The sequence below is a fragment of the Orcinus orca genome, chromosome 5 (assembly GCF_937001465.1).
Source record: "Orcinus orca chromosome 5, mOrcOrc1.1, whole genome shotgun sequence".
NCBI lineage: Eukaryota > Metazoa > Chordata > Mammalia > Artiodactyla > Delphinidae > Orcinus > Orcinus orca.
In genome coordinates this window covers 109,579,915-109,607,724 of record NC_064563.1, presented here as the reverse complement: position 1 = coordinate 109,607,724, position 27,810 = coordinate 109,579,915, and the positions used below count along the sequence as shown (strand labels likewise).

At 40.0% G+C, this 27,810-nt stretch overlaps 1 protein-coding gene across 8 annotated transcripts in view; it reads right to left on the bottom strand.

Moving 5' to 3' along the window:
• The window catches only part of VGLL3 (vestigial like family member 3), a 47,418-nt gene extending 22,521 nt beyond the window's left edge, over positions 1-24,897 (bottom strand). Inside the window, exons 1-3 of one of the 8 annotated variants that reach the window (XM_012534069.3) lie at positions 24,393-24,895; positions 12,250-12,532; positions 2,744-3,277 (exon numbers count right to left, since the gene is read on the bottom strand). In XM_012534069.3, coding sequence (XP_012389523.1) covers positions 2,744-3,277; positions 12,250-12,532; positions 24,393-24,518 — 943 coding nt within the window. In that variant the 5' untranslated portion in view covers positions 24,519-24,895. Of the gene's footprint in view, positions 1-1,539; positions 3,278-12,249; positions 12,536-24,055; positions 24,314-24,392 lie in introns of those variants that run through there. The other 7 variants (XM_004272649.3, XM_004272648.3, XM_049709970.1 and 4 more) reach the window with 7 other exon arrangements.
• Between the last annotated feature and the right edge of the window lie 2,913 nt (positions 24,898-27,810).

Below are 27,810 nucleotides of genomic sequence, written 5' to 3'. Positions count from 1 at the left end.
ATTCCAGGAAGTTCAATTATGGTAGTAAGCCTAATCTAAGATCTCCAATTTGGCCTGATCAATAATTATGCTAATGATTTGATCTTTATCTGCTTGATTCCTTTGTCTTTGTTCAGTTGGGTTAAAACTATGGGACAGGAAAGAATCATGATCATCATCCTAAACCCACACTGACAAAGAAGAGCACTACATACATCCAAAAGGTAAACCTTCATTCCTCAATATTAACCATTTACAGTCTAATTTAACAGTTTTAATTAATAGTGTCTTTTACCTATATAAACAGGGAGATGCTACCCCAGCAACTCTTTAGATTGGGGCAGGTCTTAGTTCAAATCCACCTTGAGCATTTGTGATTTAGGAAGCAGTTTTCAAATAGGAAAACTGAGCTGTGTCCTTATCAATAACTGAATCAGAGAAGATCCATCTCAGATTTGGTTTAAGGATTAAAAGCAAAAAAATATATATAAAGTATCTCTGGCAATACCTTATATAGTGGGTATTCAATACATATTTATTCATAGCTCAGTAAGTATTAAGAACTATTATATAATATACCCATATGGGTGCTCTCTAGATTCTTCAGAGAGAACAAAAATCCCCTCTCTTCTACTTCCAAAAGGTAGTAGGATGACTTTTCATTCCGAAGAGACTGTTTCAAGCCAAAATTCTGGACAGTGAGTCAAGGAATCAGGGTCACACCAAAATTAACAAGTACAAAAGTAGGTAATAAGTGACAGAGAGAAACAGGGAGCAAAGGCAATCACATCCACCTTCCACTTTATGTTATAAAATGCAAAGGTTGGATGCTACAGACTGAATGTTTGTGTCCCCGCAAAGTTCATGTTAGATCCTAATCCCAAATGTGATGGTATTAACAGGTGAGGCCTTTGGGAGGCAATTAAGTCATGGGGTGGAGCCCTCATGAATGGGATTAGTGCCCTCATAATGAGATCCCAGAGAACTCTCTTGTCCCTTCCCCAAGTGAGGACACACTGAAAAGACAGTATCTATGAAACAGGAAGTGGGCCCGCACCAGACACTGAATGTGTTGGCACCTTGGTCTTGGATTTCCCAGGCTCCAGAACTGTGAGAACTAAATGTTTGTTGTTTAGCCCACCCAGTGTATGGTATCCTGTTGAAGAAGCCCAAACTAAGAAAGAAGAAAATGTTCCATTTGCCTGCTAAGAGCATTGTTAACTCTGGCCACGCAGGTACCTGGAAAGTGAGAGCCTGCAGAGACTGGCTGCCAATGATGGCAGCTACCAAACTGGGGCTCTCATTAGATTTGGCCCCAGGCATCAAACAACGCAAGAGTTGCCTTCATACTGTTAGTGTGTGGCAAAGGAAGGAGGGAAGCCTGTGGTGGTTAGCCCCATCATATTCTCTTCTCATAGAGAGGGAGAACCAAGTCCCCTGAGAGTTTAGAAAACCAGCTTGAACCCAGAGGCTAAGTAGGAAGCTGAAATGGGTAAGGTTAGGCAATGACCAACATTGGAAAGCTCAGTAAACAAGTTAACCAAGATAAGAATGTTTCACTTATGTCAGGGTGAACGCAACTTGATGCTCAGCATTTATCACTCTGGGGATTTCTCTGCTGTGACCAGCATTCAGATTAAAGGTCTTGCACACTAAGAACAGAACTAAGAAAAACTATGAAAAGAGTGAGTTTTCTAATCACAAGGAAAAAATAAAGAACTAAAATTTATAAAAAAAAGAAAAGAGTGAGTTTCCTTAAACTTCTGGAAAGAAAATTCTAATTTGTCACAAAGTGTTCCAGGAAAAGAACCTGGGGTTGGAGGTGGAGGTGGCTGCCTTTGGAACGTAGATTCTGGGGATATAATCACTGACCTGATTTGTCTTCTTAGCCTGTGATGCTTGTGATTTTGTGAACTCAGAACTACTAACACTATTAATATGTGTAATCTGGTCCAAAAATCAAGCTCAAACATTTAACACCATGACCTTCGGAACTAGTGAATTCCAGAGAGGAGCTGAATGCTCTGTGAAGAAATATTACCCTTACCAATTTTTTTCTAAATCTGTTGAACATAGACTTTAGAGTAATCTCAAGTCTGATGCTTTAAAACGAGAGAGAGAGGGAAAGAAACAGAAAGGAAGGAGAATAAGGAGGATGAGAAGAGGAAGGAAAGAAGGAAGAAAGGGAGGGAGGGAGGAGGAAAATAACAAAAGGCAAATGAAGGAAAAGGAAGGGAAGGAGAAGAAAGGGAAGAGAAATCCATTCCTTTAAAATACGTTCCATAATTCTTTTTAAAGACCATGATTATATTACATGGATTATACTCCAGAAAGCAGTTTGGTTTATAAATAATAAACAAGACCTGATAAAAAAGGGAGAAGGAAAAATTACTGAAACATACTATTTCTGAATTCTGTTAGGCATTACACATCACTGGTAGAGAGCACAGAGACATGGGAGAGTTAAAGAATGTGTTTAAATCTTTGTAAATATAAGGTGCCAGAGATTCCAGTTCAAAGAAACAGATTACTAGCTTAAGAAATGGTAGAAAAGTTCTGAGACCTCTCTCACGCAGTCATACCAGTTTCTGCAGGAATGCAGGAATTCTTGAAAAATGGTTAGTTCTATAAACATATGGGCAAAGCTGAACTTTCCACGGAAGAGAAAAAAAGTTTTCCAGGTATTTAAAACATCCTCCATTTTTCTGTATTTATTTCATTAATTTTTCTTCTTTTATGGAAAGGAGGAAATCACCGGGCTCACCTGTATCAAACCCCACACTTGGCACTAAGTCCACGGTTCCGTGAAAGGCTCCGGCCCACGCTGAGGTAGCAGTGGTGACTGTAGTCGGATCTGTTTTTGTGATGTCACACGGGGGAGCGGGAATCCTGGCCGCATGCACAGACGGCATCAGCAGGGGCCCATAGGATGGATCCAGGGCAGAGCCAGCAGAAGGGTGGTGGTGATGGTGGTGGTGGTGGTGGTGGTGGCGGTGGTGCATGTGGGGGTGGTGATGCCGCATGTACATGTCATGCATGTGGCTGTAGGACGGGCTCACCTGAGATGCCAAAGGGTAGTGCCAGGACTCGGACACGGGAGGGGGAGGGGCGGGGCCAGTCTGATGCAGCCCATGTCCTGACCAGGGGCTGGGGTCAGCGGCAGTAAAGGTGCCAGGGGGTGCAGTGACCTGGAAGTCAGGATGAACTCCCCCCAAACAGGGTGCAGATGGGGGCTGGTAAGAGCTGGTCCAAAAGGAAGTCGGGAAACTACTCCGCTGGCTTGAGAGAGCTGAGCTGTCTGAGAAGACAGAAAAATACATTATTTACATAAGATTCAGTTCTGGGATAGACTTGCCTCTACTTGTCCAATATTTTACAAGCAGGCTAATTAGCATACACTCTTTTTCTCCCCACACAGAGGTGAATAGATACCAGGTAAGCCTCTGAGTTGCCATGCCAGGTCAGTACTCAGGGGTCCAGGTGCTGAACGAGTCCCCTGCTTTGTTTGCTTAGCTTAGGCTGTCACAGTCTGGGCTGAGGTCGGCAAGTCTGGGACTGGAAAGCTTCGTTTCCTCCTGCGTGTCTTGCTGCCATCAAGTCTGAGCACAGGTCACAGGTATATAAGTCTCAGGTAAGAAAAGCTTATGCCATAGACGCGATTCAGGTAGGTTGGAAACGATGATGTTTACCAATTTCTTTTAAAGGAAAATACAATTTTCACCCAAACTAAGCATTTTAACGCTGAAAGTAACAGATGGAAGTAAGATCACAGTGATGCTTGCCAACACCCATTTTCCATCAAGAAGAGTATGTTCCAAGCTTATTTTTTCTGTACAGGTCTGGGAGTTTCTAAACTGAAAATAATAATACTTCACATTTAATGTCAGTGACCAAATGCCCAATACTAGGCCAGGAGCTTTGCATGGATTTGATCTCACTGGATACTCACTCCAACCTTATGAGGTAGTTACTGTTATTATCCCCATTTTAGAGATGTGGAAACTGAGGCAGGGAAGAAGCTCAAGAGTCACAGCTGGCAAGTGGGAGACTGGGCTTTGAAGACAGGTAGCCTGCCTGGATGGCTGGCTCTCATCATCCCTGTGCCACAGGACAGCACATTTGTAACTATAACCTGAACATCTAGAATTTGGTGAAGATTCTGTGGAAATCATGAGTGGAGGAGACTCAACTGGGGTAACGGATTTGAGGAGATGTTTAGGGAAGGGGAAATTATATCAGAGAATAGCACTTGGAGATAAATAAGCAAGAGGGAGGCCCGTCCTCGACTTTGCTTCAATTCAATTTCTCCACTCAATGGTCTTGACATGTTTATATAGATGACCTGCTATGTGTGAAACATGGGGCGACTAGGGATGACCGGACAGATATCACCTTTAATCACAATCTGGCAGGGGACAGATAAGTAAATAGACCTGAGCAATGTAATTTGGTTTGTGCTCTCATAAGGGGAAGTACAGGGAAAGGGCACTAAAGCTGCCTAAGAAAGTAATAGCTAAATAGAAAGGGTCGGGAGGGCTAGCCTTGTGAAGAGGTAGGGAAGAGTGTTTTAGGCCAGGGGTCTCCAACCCCCGGGCCACGGACCACTACCGGTCTGTGGCCTGTTCGGAACCAGGCCACACAGCAGGAGGTAAGCAGCGGGAGAGCGAACGAAGCTTCCTCTGTATTTACAGCTGCTGCCTACCATTCGCATTACCTCCTGAGCTCTGCCCCCTGTCAGCATTATGGTGAGCTGTATAATTATTTCATTATATTACAATGTAATAATAATAGAAATAAAGGCCCAATAAATGTAATGCACTTGAATCATCTCGAAACCCTCCCCCCTACCCACGTCCTCTGTAGAAAAATTGTCTTCCCCGAAACAGGTCCCAGGTGCCATAAAGGTTGGGGACTGCTGTTTCAGGCTAATGAAAAAGTATGTGAAAAAAAGGCCAAAAATTACACATACACACACAAATAGCATTTGAGGGACAAAAAAAGAGTTCAGTGGGCAGATGGTGGCAAACAGACTATGGTCTAAGAAGGACCCACATGGGTGTGTTTTTATGAGCCATGCACTAAGTGTGGGCGCTGTCCTGAGGAGATCCAGTGAGCTTAAAAGGGTTTTAATCTAGGGAGCGTTATAGTCAGAACTGTGTTTAGAAAGCTCGATACCTCCAGTGAGAGCCAGGTGCCTCCAGTGCAGGGTAACTAAGCAAGCACGGGCCTGGGAGTCTGGGGTGCTCAGCCAGAAACCTGACACCCAGCAATTACCCTGTCTCATTGTAGGACCCCAAATGATCTGCTGGCCTCTCTGTGGCTCAGTGTCCTCCAATCAAATGTGAGGATTTGAGCTCATTTAATTCCAAATATCTTCTGTCCCCATACCTCTAGCCATTCTGTGACATGTCCTATGGAGGATTTGTATCTATAGATAATGATAAGGTTGCTTAGTACATTAGTCATGCAAGTACAGTAAAATAGTATTTTTATACTGGGTTCCACATAAATGAACCTTGCTAGATCTTTCCATGGAATAAAAGATATCCTAAGAAGTACTGTGAAATAAAAGTATTCAGAAGTCTGACATGTTCACGTTCTCACGTCATAAACTTCCAGGACATAGTTTTCTTGCCTCAGGGAAAGCTTATATAACTTGACTCAACCCCTACATGTGTAATTTGATGAACGTAATTATGATTATCACCGGGTTGTTCAAACATTTCCTTTCTCTAGCTTCCCTAAAGGCTGTGGCACTAACACTGCGAGCTCTTCCTCTCTCTCCCCATCAGCCCTACAGCAGCGCTATCATCCACCCCATCCACAGACAGATGGCTATTCAGTGTCTCAGTTCAAGTTTCCTCCCATCCCCTGCTCAGGATCTCCATGGATCTCAAAACCCTTGAGGAAATCTAAGCGATGATGTTCTTCAAGAGGCAAAGGATGAAAGGACAAACTCTTCTTCAAACCTTCCAACAGTCCTGGCAAACTTTTACTTGAATGGCTTAGTTTTGTCACAATCACAATCTATCCGAAAATAGCACTTAAAGTCACTTACTGGCATTGAGGCAAATATGTTCTATTTAAGAATGGTCTTCCTTTGACATATGAAACATGGCTGCTAATGACAAGAAGGAAAATCGTGTAAGCTGTAGGAAGAAAATTCAATTTGCCTAAATGATGGCCATTTGTAGAATATTTCTATCATACCCACAGTAGAAAGCTGTTAACGTTTAAAGTTTAAAACTCATACAAAGAGTTTATAGAGGCTCCTTATATTATACAGTGCAGCTTTGCCACCACCAATCTGCTCCTTTGTTCTCACAGATCCAATCTTTGGTGGCAAACCCTTCATTCTGCTCATAATTTGTATCTCTTGCGGGGCCAGAATCTCATTATAAAAACAGCTGAACTCAACCCACAGGTGTGTGCCAGAGACAGACAGTTCTCTTTATTAATATCCCCCATTAAAACGTCAAAAGTACAGAGAGTATATGTCATTTCCCTGGATGCTTTCCTTTTGTTTCTTTCCATTTGTATGTCCACGGACCTAATTTTATTTTACAGATGCTTACGCATTTTGGATATGCGTGCAGAAATATGAATAATGAAAAAATTCCTTACCAAAAATATTATCCTACTTATGACGTATTGTATTGTGATTAGTGAACACATTAGCATTGAAAGTAGAAATCTATTCTAAAAAATGCACCCCATAGAGGCTGAACAAAGCTTTAAAATGCCCCAGGGAAAAATCAAATTAGAAGCAACTTAATATTTTCCCAGTCAGTATGTCTCCTGAGATTAACATAAAGTTTGCAGAGATCTATGCAGCTCTTTTCAAAACTAATGTTGCAGTCTACAAGTAAATGAAACTATATTGAACAGAAAATGTTTATGGACAAGTCTACATTTCAAAACCACTATCTGGTATCTTGATTGTTAAAAAAGAAATTCTTGATACAAAGAAACAGATGATAGTCTTTGTTTCATGCCTGGGAATCAGTGTGCTTATTTCATATGTGTGTAAATTTTTTCATTACATGACTCTTTGCTTACAAGTATTTAATCACAGCCACATTTTTTTGGATGAAAAAGCTTATGAAAAACTGCACACGCTATTTCCATGCAATATTACTTTTTAGCAATTCAGAACTATGCGATATTCACACTCTGTGGTGACTCTGGGCTCAATGATACTGGATATTTGGGTGACGTTAACACTGAGTCTAACATGTACAAAAAGTCTAAATATACTTTGGTTCAGTTTGCATTTGGGATTAAAGAATATTACACATGCATACACACCCTTATTTCTAAACAACAACAAAAAAAGAAAAAAGGAAATTGTCTCATACAATCCACTCAAAGCATACCCAGTAATCCCACTGGCATGGTTTTTAGCAGAAATGTGTCTTAGAGACATAAAAGACTTTAACATGGATCATCAGGTGGTTCTTTCAATTTCACAGGAGCTGGGATACTTTTGACATTAAACTTCAATGCCTCTGAAAAACAACCTAAGGGCAAAAACTTTATGCAAGAGAAAATTCAACATATAATTTTAAAAAATAAATATTTTGTTACCTAATTTTGAAAAAAAAATGAAAACTATATTAAAAGGAAAAATAGGACCATAAAATGTTGTAGAACCTCTATCTTAAGTCATCTTAAAAATCTCCAGAAAACATATTCTTAGAATAAATACTGATTGAAAACATCCATGTTAAAAGATAACATTTACCTTTTTATTAACCTCAGTGAAACAAACTGCTACTCCATTCTCAACCTAGAGGGCCCTCGCTCTAATTTTAATTCCCTTCCTCTTGTTCTGTTTCCCATAAAAATAACTCATTGGGTCAGAGGTGAAACGATACGTGTTCCAGTGTTTTCTGTCACTCAGGCATTAAGCATTACCATTATATCAAAAGACTGCCCTCCAGGTATTTTGTTCTAGAGTTGCTCAAAAATGGGCCTTGTGACTCTAATGTGAGAGTTTCAAGGGGTGCTGTCAGCTGCCCTACTCCTTGGAGGCAGGACAATGAGATAAACCAGGCCTCAATTTCCTCCCACGTGTTTGTTCTAAGCTTCCCAGCAGCGATTACTTCCAGTGCCTCTTAGAGATGCCGCCCAACTCTCTCCGTCCCTGTCTCAGTCGGCCCAGGAGATAGGCCCTCTCTCCCCTTCCTCCTCTTTGCTAAGTTTAATGCTCATTTTGAGAGGGCTTTCTTATGAGAATGTTGCTCCAAGAAGACAGATGTAGATCAGTCATGCAGAAAACATTTACTTTTCAACTACAAGAAGAAAAAGTGTATCAAGTTTACCACTCAGCATAGTTTTCAAGCCAGTGACATATTTGTCTATGTCTTGACTTAACTACTTGCTTTCCCTACATACACACACACACACACACACACTTTCTGTAATAACACTTAAGCACTGAGGTCAGTGAATAGACATATTTGAAGCCAACGCTTCTATTGGATGGGATAAGGAGACAGTCAGATTCATTAGGTTTTCTTAATTGAGAAGCCCTACTCAATCCATGAGGAGATAAAATGCGAGAAGAGGTAGTCGTTGTGATGTCATGTCAAATAAAGTACAAATATTTACTGTCAACTGCTTGCCTCAGCTGCAAAACGTTTAAAGAGGACTTTCCTAACTCCATCAAGATACAGACGCAACGTATGACCGCTGTTCCATCATTAGCTGACACTCTATCATTTGCCTAAAGATTTACTGTGGAAATACATTCTGCAACCAAACATAATTCAGTTTTAAATTCCTTTGAAGTACTGTAGCACTTGTGTAGCACTGTAAAAACCTTATGCCATAAATTAGACCCTTTAATTTAATACAGCTGGTCAGCAGCTCCTCCTAAAGTATTATTGCCACGGCCATCAACATTGTCAATAGCCTTGAGTACTTAGTATGTCCAAAACACTGTATTTTTGCCAGGAATACAAACTCCCAGAAAACAGTTTTCTGAATAAAGATCCAAGGTTGGTTTTCTATGTGCCAAATGAATGGAAACTTACTTAAGGAAGAGAGAAAAGGCATCTGACCTTCAGTCAGTGCCTTGCATCAAGCCCTATGCCAAATAATTCATATATATTATCAAAATATCTTTACAACAACCCTAGGAGATGGGTATTAATCAACACATATTATAGCTGAAGTTAATCTCAGGGAGACTTTGAGAATTGCTCAAAGATAACATTGCAACCAGGCAGTAATAAGGTCAAAACTTGAACCCAAAACAAACATAATCCAACCAAAGACCGCATTATGCAAACCTGTGTTGCTTTGGCAATTAATACAATATTTCCAGCAACTCTCTTAACTAGACATGGGAATCTCAATTTATTATACTTCTCTTTAACACATTCAATAGTTGCTAAATCCTTAATTACATTTTGTGGATTTCATATGAATCTTATCCAACTTATGTATACTTAACTAAAAACACTAATTCACAATTAGAAACAACTATGGCAAAGTTTTATTCACAAGTGGAAAGTAAGTAATACATTTGAAATCACAGAACTGCACAGAAAAAAAAAAAGATTTCAACAACCACTTAATTCAACCCCCTTATTTTATAAATAAGAAAACTGTACCCAAAGATTGCATACAACTTATTACTAATAAATTCTCTATTAAGTCTATTAAGGACATTTTTTGTTTTCTAATCCTGGGTACATAGTATGAACTTGGTTCATCTAATTTAATCACTTGATCATTCAATTCATATTCCATATTTTTCACATAGAAATGCATTATCCTGAGTATTGGGGAAAACGATGTGAGTTAACTAGATAGGATATATATAGTCTCAGTGGAAAAGGAAGAGATGGAAATTGAAAAGCATGCTGTGTTTGCCTGGGCTACTCTGATAAACTAACATACAAAGCTCTAAAAATTCTGGTCTCTACTTACACCTCTTCTTTTCATTCCATTCACACTAGTATTTCGGCTTCTCGTTGAACACTCAAGTTCAATTCTTCCTCAGGGCCTTTGCACTGGCTGTTCCCTCTGCCTTAAATAATTTCCCCCTAGATATTTGTGTGATAAGAAGCGCTCTTATTTCCTTCGGGTCTGTGCTCAAATGTAAGTCTTAGAGAGACCATCTGTTATCACTCTAAGTAAAATAATACCTTGCATCTCATTATATATATATTGCCTGTCTCTTTCACTAGCAAGCTCCATTGAGTATGGAAGCTTAGACTCTCCTGTCCGCTGCTATATTCCCACTACCTAGAACATAGTAGGACCTTAATAAATATTCGCTGCATAAGTCAATGAATGAAACGGGAGATAGATTCGAAGGCCAGATTTAAGATAATGCCAAGAAAATTCTAATAATACTTACTAAAACATTACCATTATCCACACTTTCTATACTGAAATTTGACAGCCTTCCAAAGATCCTCTCCACTCAGTCATGCAGATTATGGGAAAAACACTGACATGTAGACTTTTTGCATTTACACAACACCTCACTTAAAACTATTATGGTTATGATACTTTAGACAATCACTCTTACATCTTTCTATAATTTGGGGCTTTTGCTCCTATATTCCAAGTTAAATGATCACTGGGTTGCATATGCTAGTATGCTAAAAGAATTAGGCATTGCATTTATTACTCTCCTGGGACTGATTGTCATGATAGGATTTATTATTGATATATCAAACTATTTATTAAAGCCAGCTAATTCACTGAAGTTTTCCTATTTTCACCCTCCACAAGCTATTAAAAGTATTCACAATGTGCTATCAAATAGGACATTGTTGGTTCTATTAGCATCTTAGGGTTTCGAGGACTAAGTTCTCAGTTCTTGTGGGAAGTCCATAATTACTAATCAAATAAGCAGTATGCTTCCCAATTCACCTCTACCAAGGTCTAGGTCACTTGAATATGGATTCCACCTTCCTCTTTAAAGTTACTGTGTATGTCAATGTTGTTCATATTTCTTATCAGAAAGGAGAAGAGAAGGGAGGGATGGTGAAAAGAGAGAAGGGGAGGGGAGGAGAGAAAAGGGAAGGAAAGGCAGGCAGACAAGAAAGAACCATTCTTCTGATGCTGAGAGGGGACTGACCACTCATCACCTCTCACCCGCCCCCTACCACAGGTGACCTACCACAGGTGACCTATCACTGGTGGCCAGCCTCTCCTCACCATAGGATCACATGGGGCACTTATTACAGTGACTCCCAGAGCCTCCCTCTGGAGCCTCTGTCTGATTCGAAGGTCCAAATAAGGGGGCTGCAATCTGTGATTTTTAGCAGCACTAGATCAACAATTATCAAACTTGAGCCTGCACCTGAATCCCTGGGAGGGCTGGTTAAAACACAAGGTACTCTACCTGTGAGTTTCTGATTCAGTAGGTGTGGGGCTCGGACCACGAATTTGCATTTCTAACAACTCCCATGTGATGCACATGTTCCTGGTCCTGGAAACCACACTTTGAGAACCATTTTACTAGATTCTTCTTAGAACCAGGTGAGTTCAGAAGAAACATTCATATTTCTTTAAAACTACAATTGGAATGATGGATTGTTTTTTCTCTAATGTTGTAATTATCTCAATTAAGTTGTCATCAGACCATTTTCAGAAATGAGTCAGAAATCAGATTCAAACACACCTCTCTGTGACCTCTATATAGAGGGAAATAAAGAAGAGGAAGCCCAATCTACTGCTTTGCTTTACTGAGTTAAAAAAAAAAAAATAGCTTAAACCAGGGAGATACAGTCAATAATGTCTGGGTTGTACACTACAAAGAGTTAACATCACAACAAAGCAGGACAGAGAAAGCCATCAAGAGAACACAAAAGGCTTTCAAAGTATGTATTCCTGGGTCAGACTCAGACCTCTGCTATGTCATCACGTAGCACCTCGTGGAATGAGCAAGAGCTAATTTTTAAACACTGATCCAGGCACGCCTATTATTTAGAGATCCAAATTGGGCCATCGGGGCTTAAGGAATGGTGCTTCGCAGCTCAATCCTGCCACTATGAACTCAGGCCAGTTGCATCACTACTTTCCACGAGGAATTTAAGGGGTGTGACTGCATCCTTTCCAACCCTGCATTCCACATGTGACAAAACTGATCCAGCTGTTTGTCTGAAAGAAATTCCTTGCTGTCCTTAAAAATTAAAAAGCGAGTGGATATCCATCCTCCAGGGGCAAGTCTCCAGCTGGAACCTGGTACAGATGGTTGCGAAACAGAGCCAGTGCCCTGGAGAGCATCTGCTTTGGAATTCTTACCTCGCCATAAGGGGGTTAGCCCCATCTTGCTTTTTGAAATGGCAGATTCTGGATGAAGGGTGCTGGCTTGGCCCAAAGCTCTTGAGAAGTGTTCATCCACTACTGACCCAATGTCTCCCTGGAAATAAGTGAAAAGGACACAGCGAGAGTTAAGGTACTCCATCTCGGCAGGCTGGTCTTTCTCCTCCTCCTCCTCCTCCTCCTCCTCCTCCTCCTCCTCCTCTTGTTTGCTGGGAAGGGTGACTTCCAGAGAGTCCTGCATCTTGCTGTATACCGCTAACTTCTTCTGGGATGGAATAAACAAAACACAGTATCAAAGACAGTTTGTACAAAAAGCATTAACGAGTTAACTTTTCACTAAAAAAAAAAAAAAAAATCTAAACATTAACATATGTTCACAAACTGATTCTTCTTCATTTGCTTTACTCCACCTTCCCCTTCCCCAAACCAGCCTTCTGCTTCCCACCCTGAAAAAAAAGACTTTGCTATTTCAAATTTGGCAAAAAAAAAAAATGTCCATTATCCAATGGTATATTCTCAGACTGTGAAAGGCAGGCTTTTTTTTTTTTGCTTAATTTAGATATACCAAAAGGAGAATGACTTTAAAAAAAAGAAAAAGAAAGTGACAGAGCCCTTCCCTTTTTGTTCCCTTTTCTATTTTACAGATTTAATGTACAGCAACATTATAGTTCGGGACAGGGAGGAATGGAGATGGTAGGCCTAACTGTCTGGGGGAGGGGTGGAGAAGAAAAGAGTTTTTCATAAATGAAATACACTAAAATAAAAACAGGAATGTAGCATCTTATAAAAGGATTTGGCAGATGTGCTGAACTCATTTCTCAAAAATCAAACTAAAATGACAAAATAAGTCTGTGTGAAGATCCATTTTGCATGGAACATATTTTTCAGATGTTCCACTTACCACCATTATCATAAAAGGGGAAAAAAAGGTATTATGATGACTTGCTGAAAATAATACAAGATACTAGCAATGGCTAGGATGGCTTTTAAATCAAAATGAAAAAGGTTTGTTAATTTTAAAATGTTTTCAAAACATAAAATCGTAGCTCTAGTAATAGTTTATATTATGACTGATACTCTTTATTACCCCATGTAATCTTTACAATTCTATAATGTGGTTATCATTACTCTCCATATTTTAAATATGAAGAAGTGAGGCACAGAGAAGTGAAGTAACTTGCCAAAGGTCACAGAGCTTATAAGTGATGGACCCAGAATGCATAATAAAAATACACAAATGTACATATGTGTGTACATGTATGTGTCAGAGGAGGGCAGGGGAGGGATATCTAGTGCGGAAAAAAAAATCACCAAAATGTTATGTTTTGTGTTCTTTTCCTGGGTAGTAAGCTTGTAGTTGGTTGTTATTTTCTTATTCCTATTTTTCAATATTTCCAAATATTTTTCGTAGAGCCCATATCATTTTTATAATCAACAACTTTAGTGCAAATTATATATAAGAAAATAATGCTAAAAAACTATAAAACTCATTATCTTAATGACAAAATGAGCATCCTATCATCTATATACCTACAAAACCTGACCCTTTGTCAGACCATTTTTCTTATTTCAGAAAAAACTGCATGTTGGAAAATGAATGTCAGTAGAAAAAAATAAATCATTCTAGAAGAGTCAGTAAGCACATAGTTTGGCAAATGTTATCAAAACACATAACCAAGACTCAATGTTTCTAGTGGTAATTGCTAGCCCCAAAATCTGTAGCCCCAAATTATAAATGCCTCATTCGGAAAACTGAACCCCAGCAATGAATATGTTGTTCTTGTGTGAGGTAGGGTCTGAAATGTTCAAGCACATTACAAGCTGCTGCTTATTATTTAGGGCTGCTATATATACACACACACTATATGTATCTCCCTTTTTATTTGAAATCTGTGTCAGTATGGTTATCGCTTCTTGATGAATAGATGATTCATTCCCTGTGAGTGAATATGCCTTGCTGATGAATAGGTGATTGTAATGACTGAGTGGTTATAAAATTCTTACAATCTGTTCTGCTCAGATTTGAACATGGTTATGTTTAACTTCAATAGTAAAAAACACCGTAGTAATATACGTTATGTATAAAATGAAAAGATTGAACTAACTGACCTCTACAGTTACTCCTGGCTTTAAATTCCATTATAAAGTTACATGAATATTACTATTTATTAGTCAAATCACAGTACTGCTTCTCCAGGCACATGTGCATTTACCGAAGTTATACTATTTTAAGCAAATACACACACTCTGCCGAATATTCAGGCATATTAGAAAGAAGCACTGTTTTTATTTGGGAAAAAGATTAAAACTGATCTACAGAGTGGCTTCACTGCCTTAAGTGTTAAGTATTATCTATTAAACCGATTTCTTTTTTCTCATTAACGTCCAGTGCAGCATCAGTTTGTGAGAGTCAGGCTTTGCATCTACTTGTTTAATTTGTTTAATTTTAATGCTTATTCCTTAAATGAAAGAGCCTTGGCTATGTTAATTATCCAAAGAAAGACAATTTTTTTATTTTATCCCAATTAGCAATTGATTCTTAGATAAAATAAAATTAAACTTATATATATGTGAAAGATTTGAGAACTGCAAATCAAATGCAAATATAGCCTCCATTTGTATGCAAATGTAGCATAGTATTATGATCAATAATGGTATCAATAAAATTTCTTAATTTTTACATTGATGGCAGTTGAATTTAAACCATAGATTTTCAGTCAATTTAAGATTACACAATTTTCTAAATGCTATATAATTTTATGTTACTCTTTTTTAACCAATTGCTGAGTAGTTGGATACAAATAAGTTATACATTTTTCACTATGAAATGGGGAAAAATTAAGCAAAATCTTCCATTGTGTCAAAATACCTTTTATGAGTCTATTTTCTAAATGTCAATTCTGTCAACGGATGCATTGATTCCCTATAATCTTTATATTTCCTATATATGTAATATATATCTATATATACACATATGCATTTATATAAGTATATATTGAAATATTCCTTTCAAATACCCGTGGTACTATAAAAATATCTATATTGACTCCTCTATTTAAATACATTTTGGGAGGATGCTTATAAAATATACTTTTTTTTCTCTCTCCCAGCTCTTTGAGGCAGGTCTTCTACTAGTTAAATAAATTTGCTGGAGACCATCAAAAAAATAAAATAAAAAAGGAGCCTATGATACAGCTACCAATGGGCAGGATATAAAGCATATTTCTCACCCCCCTCTTGCATTTTGCATCAATTTTCACAAATTTTAGTGTACCCATTTAAATATTTACGTTTACAACACACAGGAGCATTTATGACCACACCATCGACATCACTGGTTAAAATAAGAATTCTAAAGCATCCAAACAGCCTGATAGCCTTCTAAAATGGCAACACTGAATTTACATACATTTTTTAAACATCAAGTGTGAGCATGAAGAAAATGGGAACACACAATTTAAACAGCAATTGATCCATATGCTAACATTCACACTATCCTAGTCTCCTTCCCCAATGACTCTTAAGCCTCAACTGCCTTCTGTTATCTGTGCTTTTGTGACTGTAAATCAATCCTTTGCCTTTTTTCAAAAAAAACTAAGTATGTTATTTATGTACACTGTTGCCATATTCTGTATTTACTTGGTGTTTGCTCCTTGGAATGAAACTTCCCTAGTGTTATCTTCATTCTTGAAAGTAATATATAAAATTTAAAACTTGAAAATAAATCTCAAATCATCAGAACCCAGATTTCCTGAATCAATGCTGAAAGGCAATGTGGTTCATATTTTTCTCAAAATGCACTATCACACCCTAAAAATAGCCCAATCTGTCAGAAGTATTCATATTTTTCTTACTAGACACTTACGAATTATTAACAAAAAGAAGTCATCAGAAGGAATTTCAAAGACTACAATTTGGTTTATTGAATGCACCTTAACTGACTCATCCTCCATGGCAGAGTAATGACAAATTTCCTTCAGGTAAAAGAACCTTGAGTTAGATGAAACAGTGACCGAGTTAACAGGCACAGAGTTAAAATTAACTCAGAAAGACTTGAAAGTAGCAGTGTGAAGGAGTCCGCCGAGCCTAGGCAGTGCGAACCATGCCCAAACACCTCACAGCCTGCCATCAGGCACAACAGAAACAAACTCGCACAGGAATGTGCCGGGGAAAGGATTTGTCTGACAAGAGAAAGACTTCCATGTCAGGAGCCAAATACCACTAACTTCCCAAGGCTTAAGCCTACAAAATGCCAAACGATTACTGTGCATATGTGGAAACTTTTTTTCTAAGGAAAAAAAAGTATTTTAATGAATCATTGGCTATTTGGAAACAGCTTTTTTTTTTTTTCTACTGGCTATCTTTTCTAAATGCAATGATTCTTTCATCCCGAGAGACATGGTTAGAGCCTGTAAGAAAGGACCACTAGCCCATAGTCAATGTTTCAAAACTATAAAGCCCATAAAGCAGTGTGTTACTCTTTGATCCTATTTTTCCGAATTTACTTGAATAACAGATTTTTTTTTTTTTTTTTTTCGGTACGCGGGCCTCTCACTGTTGTGGCCTCTCCCGTTGCGGAGCACAGGCTCCGGACGCGCAGGCTCAGCGGCCATGGCTCACGGGCCCAGCCGCTCCGCGGCATGTGGGATCCTCCCAGACCAGGGCACGAACCCGTTTCCCCTGCATCGGCAGGCGGACTCTCAACCACTGCGCCACCAGGGAAGCCCGAATAACAGATTTTTAAATCTATCCCAGAGAGACTTGAAGTTTTGGTCCTTGGCCTATTTGGAGGAGGAGGAATCAGGTTGTGGGAAGGTGGGTCAGGATAAGGAAGATAGTTCACAGACCTCTGATATATTTTATTTCACTAACTGTCACACATACACAAATATTTTGTCCAAATAATTATTCTCAATGTATATATGCAAAAACTGATTTACTTGGCCACATCATCTAACTAGTAAACGGCAAGGATGGGATTAGAACCTCTTTCTGTCTGACAACAAAGCATCTGCCAAGAAAACAGACTAAAGAAAATGAGTCTCTATATAATATTTAGTTTAACTGTATAAACAAATAGAAGCCCACAGTCAGCGTGGCATCATATGCTAACTAAAGAAAGTCTAAAGTTATTTATAACACCTAAAAACTAGGGATGTAAACATATCAAAGATATGGCTATTAAATAATGCAGTGCTCTTCAAAATATATGTATATCTAGATGAACCTGCCCTTCTATATCTAGAAATGTGTTGTCCCCTTGGCAAGTCAGATACAAAATACAATTTTCTGGAAATCCTATTCTGGAAATGTGAGTGGAGCCAATTTACTAGACACACTCAGACCTCGAGATTCTGTGTTTGTTTGCTTTTTTTTTTGTTTTTTATTTTTTTAACAGTAGGAGGAGCAAACCAAAAATAATATTAGCTATTTTGGAGCACACTTGCCACTCAATGATTCTGGTCATTATCAAAAAAAAAATCAAACCCATCCCCTCAAAGGATGAAATTTTTCCAGTTTTGAGGATGTTAAAAAAAAATGTGCCACAGGCTGAGAATTTCAAAATTTGCATTCCCAAAATGTTTTAAGCAATGATCGCATCATGAGGGTATGTGTTCTCTCTCAAACTGACTGCTTTGAATGAAACAACAGTTTCTGATGTATAAATTTCTGGTATGTTTACATAATCCTATTACTAGATTTAGGGTATGATTTCACTTTTTAAAATTTATCTGTTAGTCATCGAATTGCCAGTTAATTCTTATTTTGTGTCAGTCATTGTGCAAAGGCTCGGAGGCACAAAAATGAAAGTCAAAGCAGTTGAGAGAGGCTTGTAAGGAAAATGGTAAAGAAAGAGAACCTCCAGGTTTATCCACATGGCTAATTGTCTAATTTCTCCAAGTAGCTAATATTCAAAAATTTTAAAATGAGAAAAGTAAGAGGGTAACACTAGGTGAATTACTAATTGCTTTTGTTGCTTCTAAAGAAGCCCAGATGGAAAGGGAACACAGTAGAAAGAGAACTGGAATGGTTAAGGGGATTTGACCAAAACTAGTCCATGAATCTGGGTAAGGCATCGAAACCTTTGGCCCTCAGCTTTCTCTTCTGAAGATGAGGAATTCTGACTTCATTATCTCAGAGGTCTCGTCCAACTCCGTAGGCTAATAAGCAACATGCTGGAGCTCTAGACAAACTCACACTTAATTTTGTTTCTTACGTTGGCTGCCTTTTCTGATTTTGCAGGACACTGGTCAAAAAAATCCTACAGATCATTGAAGACTAATTTATTTTCAGACATAGGTCATCTAGCCCAATTCCTAGGAACTAGTTTGGGTACTTCCTTTAGCTATCTTCACAGTAACCAGAAAGGAGGCATCCTTCAAATATCCCCACCCCATCCCCCAAGGACAAGTGTTTTTGCACACTAAAACAACATAGTTTTAAGAGGAAAGGACACCTGTTCGGTTTAGGCCCTTCTTCCTTTCTTTTCTTTCCTTTTTCTTTTTTTTCTTTTTTTTCTCTACTGAAGTATGAGACAAGTGAAAAATAGTTCAGTTATCCCGTTTCAGACCATACTTGTAAATTACTGAAATAAATCTGGTATCCACTGAAATATCTATAAATATGGCATTCATGACTTGCTTCTAGCAACAGACGTTTGGGTCTAATGGTTCAAGTCACTATTAGGGTCTTCCTAAATGAATAGTTAAAGCAGAAAACCAGCTGCTGAAAGACGTGCTTTTTAAAAGAGTCAGTGCAAAGTTTTGACCAAAATTATTTCCTCCACTATCTCTGCCAGAGTCTGAAATTCAAGTATTGGAGACTTTTTGTTTCTTGAATGAAAATGTTTTTCTAGAGACAATACCTTAAATTGTTATGTATTACTAGATGTATCAGTTTTGAGATTTCTTTTTAAAGCCAGTTGGAAATAGGGCTGATGGGATTCAAGTTAAGTGGCCGGGTTTTAGAATGGCAGTCACTTAACTCTCGAGTTCGCTTTAGAATCTGCGTTAGGCATCTTGTGCATAATATTTTTAGTCTTATTGACAATCCCCTTTGCACAGAAAAACACAAGACAGAAATGTACATACTGCCCAACCGGGTCAACACAGCATCTCTTCTGTAGTTGTCCAAGGAAGCACCGTGCAGGATCGTTCTACCCACTGATCCCCCTCATTTCCACTGTTATGAGTCATGTCCCCATCATCTCCAACTCTGTGAGATGTGAGACTTTACCAAGCGCTAAGTGAAGTAGGACTTCCTTGCGTTGAATGAAAATATCCTTCACTTAAATTTCCACAGAATGCTTCCTTGTCCTGGCATTTGGTTTTTCTGGTGAATGTAGCCTCACTGCACATGATTTTATGGATTTCAAGCCTGCCCTTACTATCCGTATTGTAATCTCCATTCTGGTTGACTGCCAGAGACAACAGTTCAGTTTAGTTATTTCAAAGTTTAATTTTCCTTCTAGCTTTGAATTTTCTGGCTGGAAAGTTATTGGGAGCATAAAGCTCTGGGGCACTTGCTTCTAAGTCTCTACAGTCAAGTTACTTTGTGTAGTTTGGAATCAGAGGGGCTGTTCTCTCTCAAAGAAGTCCTGTATGAATTCTTATAAATCTACTTAAGTCCTTGCTTACAGTTGCAAGAAAATTATATCCTCCAACTTAAATAAGTGGACTGTGTATTGAAACTATTTAGAATGTAATTGTATGTTTTCCTCTTAATAAATCTAAACTTATGTTGGAACAGCAATGATATATGAGGCACTTAAAGCTGACTGTTAATACCACTTCCTGCATATTATTTTCAAATAAATACATGTTCATTTGCTAAGTGGATATTCTGCTTCATCAGCAAAGGATGCAACACGGATAGCAAAAGTCATTAGCATAATACAAATGCTTGCAAAACAACTTTGGAATGCCTAAACTAAAAACGTACACTACCAAGGACTTGGAAAGAATTTCAAGCTCCAAGGCCAAAGAATCTACTGCATATTAATCTTCTTTATCAAAAAGTTGATTTGGAGCACTAAAGACAGAAATAAGCCTATTGTGCAATAGCAAAAAAAAAAAAAAAATCTTGGGAGACGGCATGGTATGGTGGAAAGATGCTCTGCTGGGGAGCAGGGGATCCAGTGGTCCTAATTTTGTCACCAATTAGCTTTGAAATCTTTAGCCAGGCATTTCAGCCCTATAAACATGCATTTCCCCGTCTGTAAAAGGAGGGGTTGAAGTATGTTTTCCCAGGGTTTTTTCCTAACAAACAGAATCTCAGATTTTATGACCTAACCAAGGTGGCAGAGTCCAGAGAAAGAGTTCGAAAAACTCCTTACAAAGTTAGAACTGAAGTTCTACCTCCCAAGACTTTTAATTCTCTTAAGTGAAAGCATGCATGCATATTCACCCAGCTGTCACCCTTGAAGAGAGCAGCGTCAATATGCTCTAACTTATATGAAGCCCAAAGTGTGAGTGTTAAAAACTCCTATGCACAATTAGAGAATGGGCGATTGTTCTCCTCTGCTTTCACCACCTCACCTAAGAACTCACCCAGTTCTGAAAGCTTTGCTTTAAGTATCTCCCTAATGTTAACATTATGAAAATATGGGGGGAGGGAGATTTTAGATGACAGATTGTCTGCATTTAAGATGAGGAATCTATGGGGTATGAAGGGAATTTATGATTGTTTCCCTCAATTTTTCCTGACACGTATTTTGAATTTTTTTTCTCTTTTTTTCCTACTGTCACTGTCGGGATACAAACGCATTCCTTTCTGTACACGTTCTGCAGTGTCATCATGCCTTTGGAGCACGTGCTGAGAGACTAAGTCGAGAGTTCTCCTGAGGAGTTGGTAGGGACTGATGCATTCAAGCAATGAAGAGATGGTGGGCACAGGGACCAGAGACCTTAGATCCCTTAGCAAATCCTGGCTCTATAAAGCACACTGTTAGATTTATGCATGCAATTCTAGGAATTAACGTCAGGGACTCTAAAACTGACTCTTTAGGTATATTTACATTTTACTTTTATTCACTTAGCCTACTGTATGCTTAAGTAACACACTGCAATGCAGCCTGATGTATACACAGTTCACTGTTTTTAAGGTACTAACCTATTACCCACCTATGATTTATAATATGTTCAATTAAAAAAATGAAACAAAATTCCAAGTGCCTTTTACACTTGTAATTACACAAAATCACATTGTACTTTTAGGTGGAAAGCTGCGAATACATGTGCCTGGAGCATTAAGTTCTACTATTTAAAAAAGAACTTCTGGTGTCTAATCATGCATTAAGAGGAAAATATACCTATGTTTAAAATCTATCATAATAAACCACTATGAGATAATAATTTACAAGGACTATAGAGCTATATGGACTCGAGGAAAAAATCAGTTCAAAGATACACTACAATAATTGAAAATACAGAAGTGATACAAAACTTTAATGCTCTCTTTTCTAACATTTTCTAAATGACCATTAAACTTTGTAACTCTATCACTTTTTCTGCTTCCTGTCCTCAACAAGTCAATTTTTCAAATACAGTAGGACTCGTAGCCCTTGTTTTTGTCTCCCAGGCAAGATGCTATTAGGGGTCACTTCCCACGTACGGAGAAAACAATCTTCATGGATAATAATGATAAAACCTTATGGAATGCGAAAACAACCAAAATATGTATTCTCAGATGACTACGTTGGGGCCAAGTCAATATTAGTCCCACTTCACCCACGCACCACATAGTCTAAAAATGCTGTCAGCCTGATAAGAATTTCCTGATTTACTCTGTTTTCCAACAGAAAATATAGGGCATCAAAATAAACCCCTGACAGTAAAAGTACAGTAGTTACACTCCTGTCTTTTTATTTTGCTATAGCCAGTTATATAGTCAAATAGTTGCTTTACCTGACAAAAAAGCAATCTCCAACAAGCCAGTGTAGTAAAAGCAACATGAAAATTTCCAGCACACTTCTCAACTAAGTTCTTCAGTTCAACTCAGCCTAACATCTACTTAAACAATATCTACAGAAGCTCAAAGGATAGCAGAAATTGATCACTATTTACAAATAGGTGCCACTCATCGAGGTGGACAATTCAGGTGAAAAAGAAAAGCTCATTTTTTGGTTTGTTGACGGTCTTAGCAAAGGAATGCGATTTGGCAACTGAGTTTCGGGGCAACTGCAAAAGTTAGGTAAGGTATTGGAGTTATTTTTCATTGAAAGCTAAATTTCATGATTAGTTATTTATAATGTTTCTGATACCGAATTTTATTTTCTAGCTCAAAAAAGTATTCCAATCCTAACCCCCACTAGCGATTCGTATTTGAATGGAACTATTTTCACAACTCTGGAAAATAAAACCTTATTCACAACTATTCTACTAAAGTTATTTTTGAAGGGGAAAAATACCTTTCTGAATGTTTAGTAAAGTTTGAGGCTGTTGCTCGTCCACATTCCAATTGATAATTTAAGGCCTCTACAGTCTCTGAGATGGAAGAAAGCAAAGAAGAAAAGGGTGGTTCATCTGGGACACAGTGTTCATAAAACACAGAAAATTGATATCCAGCGTCTCTTTGCATCACTTGCCTGACTTGGACTTAAATGGTTTCCTCCATTACTTATATCTTTTATATTAAAACCAAAGAAAAAGAGCATAACCAAAATAAAATGTTTTAACCTGTCACCCTTGTTCACAAATTACAAAATGTTTTCCCATCCCCCTCCCTAAAAGTAATCTTGCTTTGAAATGCTGAAGATGATGAAGGAAAAAAAAAAAAAAAGATAGCCAGAAAGTGGGACTCCTTCCTCTTTTGCCCTAGTTGTCCTGGTTAAGCTCATACTGTTCAGCAGATAAATCTAGAGTACGTACTCTTCCAGAATCAGCTGAATTTCAGTCCCTAAATTCTAAACAGAAGTTATAATTTCTTTCCAAAGAGTAGCACAATAAATCTAGTAAAGAGACAGGGGTAGAGGAAATAAATTAAATGGCCAGATTAATTAAAGAGCCAAACCCTGAAGACCACAATAAAATATATGTTTTTTAAGAAACTAAAAAAAAAAATGTCAATCAATAAATTCTGTGGATGTTAGTTTCGGAACCATATCTAGATCCCTGATAGGTGTCCCTACCTCAGAGTATGTATATTTTTTTAAGTCTCACTAAATCAACCCACCCTAATTCCCAGAGTCTCAGGACCCTATTTTGGTACAGCCCCTGGCCACATGCTCACATATGTGTTTTAGGTAGCGCTAACTAAGCCTTGACACACTGTGGGCGAACAGGGAGGAACGTCCAGGGGTACCTAGTGCTTAATTCCCCAGAACCCCACTCTCCCTTCTAAAGGAACTTTATCATCTCCCTAGTTCCTGAATCCTTTTTATCCAACAGCATTCAGTCACTCTTGGCATGGCGGAGACCCAGCATCCAGTGACCCAAGGTTACCTCTTAGCTGGGAAAGGAGAGGGTTCTTCTGTCCAACAGACTGAACCATAACATCTCTGTGCTTTGATGGAATTAAAAATGAATGAGGAATTTGGGGAATAATCTCTGTCGCCTAAGTATGGAAGATGACAGACTTTGCAGAGAACTTCTAGTAACATTGGACAGATATTACACGAGACCCATGTTCCACCATAAAAGTTCCAGAAGAGTCATTCCATGGGCTCACTGTCCAGGTAGCCTCCCCTATGTCAGTGACACATTTCATCCTCCTAATCAAGAAAACCCTGAAACACTCCACCGTTTCAAAGGAAACAAAATATTTGGTTTAAAGGAAGTTTACTCACATACTCCTAAGACAGATGCCCTTGGTGAGCTTCAGAGAACTGAGCCCTAAGAGCTAGGGTGGCTATGAGGAATAGCTTCTGAGCCGGTGACAAGAGCTCACTGAAGCCCCCAGCCAGGTAATGCCTCGCTTGGAATCCCCACCCGTCCACCTGGCAGCTCGTCCTTCCCGAAGCCTCGTCTCTTCTCTTCTGATGGCTTTCTGTTCAAGGGCGCTCCCGCAAATCTCAGAGCATCCTCCGCGCCACCCGTCCCAGAGGGACGTCTTGGGAGCCCCAGACCGATACTCTCGCTGCCCCTCGCCCCCGCCCCCGGCAGGCTGCCCGGTCGGTGACTCACCTGCTGGCCAGGTTGGGGCGCCGGGTGGTAATAGGCTGTGGGGCAGGTTGCTGCTGCCACGGGGTTGGGCAGATACTGGGGCGCTCCATACGGCTGGGGGTGATACATCACCTCCGCACAACTCATGGCAGCCGGGGCAGCGGCGGCCCCGGAGCTGCGGCCGCTGCTCTACGCGCTCGTGCGACAGGCGCCGCCGCAGCTGCCGCCTCTGTCGCAGCCCCAGCTGCTACTGTGGCGAAGGCGGGTCCTCGGCGGCCGTGGGCTCCGCGCGGGGCGCGGGCTCGGGAGGGGTTGGCAATCGGCGGTGGCCCATGCGCGGGCACCCTCATCTTCAGCCCCTCCGGGTGTCCCCTGGCCTGCGCTTATATAGCGACTCGGGGACGCATTGGCCCGCCGCGCGGCGGGAGCATGGCAGTGCGGGGCGAGGGCGAGGGCGAGGGCAGCGGCGCCCACGGCAGCGCCAGCCGCAGCCGCAGCCCCGGCCGGGGTCGGACAGACCTGGGGAACCGGGCTCTGGTTTGCATATACACAATGCACGCCCGGGGCTCGTCCTATCACCGGCGCTCCCGGCTGGGCGAGGACCGGGAGGCGGGGGCAGAGTGAGGGGGCCGGCAGGGGAGGAGGGGGAGCATCTCGCCTCTCCCGGCTCTGACGCGGAGCTCCGCGAAGTTCCTCCAACTCGGTCGGTGGCGGGCCGGTCGCCCAGCAGGGGGACCCCGGGGAGGGCCGGCCGCGGATTGGAGAGAAGTTGCAAGCTCTCTCCGCCTCCCGGCAGTGGGGTGGTGGTGGGAGGGAAGGAATGGTATGAGAGAGGTTCCACGCCCTGAAAGCTCCGCGGGTTCCCACCCCATCTCCTGTCACCTGGGCGCTGGGGCGAGGGCTTCCCAGCCCCAAGGAGCTTTTACAAGGAACACCAAACTAGAAGCCAAGGCTACAGGAAGGCCAAGTGCACTAGGAGGTAAAACAGAGCAGGCGCAAAATGAGCTGGAATTGGTTCCTACATTTAATATAACCGTAAGTGAAAGTTAACTTCATTGCAAGCGCGCACGTGCCAAGAATGCGACGCGGTTTTCCGTAAGCAATCTCCGCTTTAAGTTAACACCTTCATGGTATGACCCCCTTGCGGGACGTCAACCTCTTCTGGCTTTTTCAGCCCGGTTTCCATAGAGCAACAGACAGTGACAGTCGATTAAACCCATCCAGCTATTATTTAAAGGTTTATTTGCACGTGGTTTACAATCCTCTCGGAAATGAAAAGTTCGTTCCTAGGAATATAATTGTATTTCAATATAATGAGGTAAAGCAGAAAAGATTTATACTTATTTTATAAATAAGCAAACTCTCTGACCAAGTGTATCTCTCCCCCTATATATGACACAGAACAATCTCTTTTGTTTTCACAGAGACTGTCCTTTGAGGAGAAGTTAATCTAGATGTTAAACGTTCTGATGGTGTTAATGGACAGGCTTGCGTTCCCCTTAAAATTCACGTGTTGAAGCCAAACCCCCATTGAGACTGTATTTGGAGACAAAACCTATCAGAAGGTAATTAAGGTTAAATGAGGTCATAAAGATGGGGCCCTAATCTAGGACTGGTGTCTTTGAGGAAGAGACGCCACAGATCTGTCTGCTTTGGCACAGAGGAAAAGCCTTGTGACACCCAGTGAGAAGCCTCAGTCTACAAGCCAGGAAGAGAGGCCTCACCAGAAATTAACTCTGAGGGTACTTTGATCTTGGATTTTTAGCCTCCAAAACTGTGACAAAATAATTTCTGTGTTTAAGCCACCCAGCCTGTGGTATTTTGTTATGGCGGCCCTAGCAGACTAACGCAGATGTACAGTACTAATATATTGTTTGTATTGTTAATCTTTATATGAATGTGTATGTGGCTACGTATAACCACACAGATACACAAATATATAAATGCATATACGCTCACACATGCCCTCACCCATACACTCAAATATACAAACCATAGTAATTGGATAGGAACTCTTGGCTACTCACAGCAGCTCCTATTCACTCACTCATTCTTTCATCCACTGAAAATTAAAAAAAATATTTATTAAGAGCTTTCACAGTTTAGACTTTGTACTCTTTGTAATGGAGGAGTATTCCAATCAGTAAGAGACATACAAGTTTATTTAAAATGATTTTTACTGCCTTTTCACAAGTTGACAACCACTGGTCATACTCATCTTCTGTGTTCCAGATTCGTCTATTCTGTTTCTGTCTGGATGGCTCCACATAGATATTCATTAGGAACCTCAGTCGTAGTAGCACTAATATTTTCCCCGGAGCCCCAACCCGATCCTCCTCTTTTAATCCCCATTTCAGGTATTGAAACTCCCACCCTAGTTGCTGAGCTGGAAATCTGGGAATCATCCAACATCACAGTCCCCACATTTGGTCTTGGAGTCCATTTCATCCACACTTTTACCTTTCTAGTGACTCCACTCATCTCCTTATCTCTGCTGCTATGATCCTTAGTTCACTCAGCATCTCTCACCCAGAATCCCGCAGAGGCACCTACCTGATTTCCAGGCCCCAAGTTCAACCCTCTTCTGATCCATTTTTCACGATTTGTCCTCCTATTCTTTTCCAGCCCAGCCCCTGCAAATCCAACAAAGTAATGATGCTTGACCCTCTTTTAAGAACAATTTCCCAGCAGCTCTCCACAGTCCCAACTCTTTAACATTCAAATTTTGGCCCCTACCTATGTCACCATCTCCTCCAACTGTCCATTCAGCCATTTGAATTGAGACCTCCCTTTCTAGGAAGAAGTGTGGTCGCTTAACACCACTAACTTCATCTTCAGATAATTTAATATATCTGTAACTGATTTTTTTTTGTACAATTATGTGTTCAATATGTCTCCTCCACTAGACAACTGCTGAGACCATTTATATCTTGTACATCTAACATTTAAAAGGTGTTCAGGCTATATTTGTTGACTTAGAAAATAAAGGCAGAACTAGATCCAACATGTTCATACCCCAATTTCTGTATCTTCCCTGTGCCCCGTAGAGCCTCTATCTAGTATGCTGCAAATATTGACTGTATGACAAAGACGTAGTTCTCAGATCCTAGTAAGTCATGGACTCAAAAGTCTGGAGGTATTTGGCAAAATCTTTCTATAATGCAATATCTTTGTTTTGATACCTCCCTTCATTTCCACATTGCAGCGATGGAAGAAAATGAGAAAATGAAGATAAATTCTGCCCAGACAGAATTAGAATCTAGAAGAAGCATAGACAGAACAGAAGGAGAAAATAACCCGTCAAAGGGTGGAGTCTTTGTTTGCTCATTAATAAAAAGTAGGATCATTCCTGTTAAGGAGAGCTAATTTGGAGTTCTGATAGGAGAACAGATGTGCCTTACTTCCCCCCGGTAGATATTTAGGGTTTTAGAATAGAAAA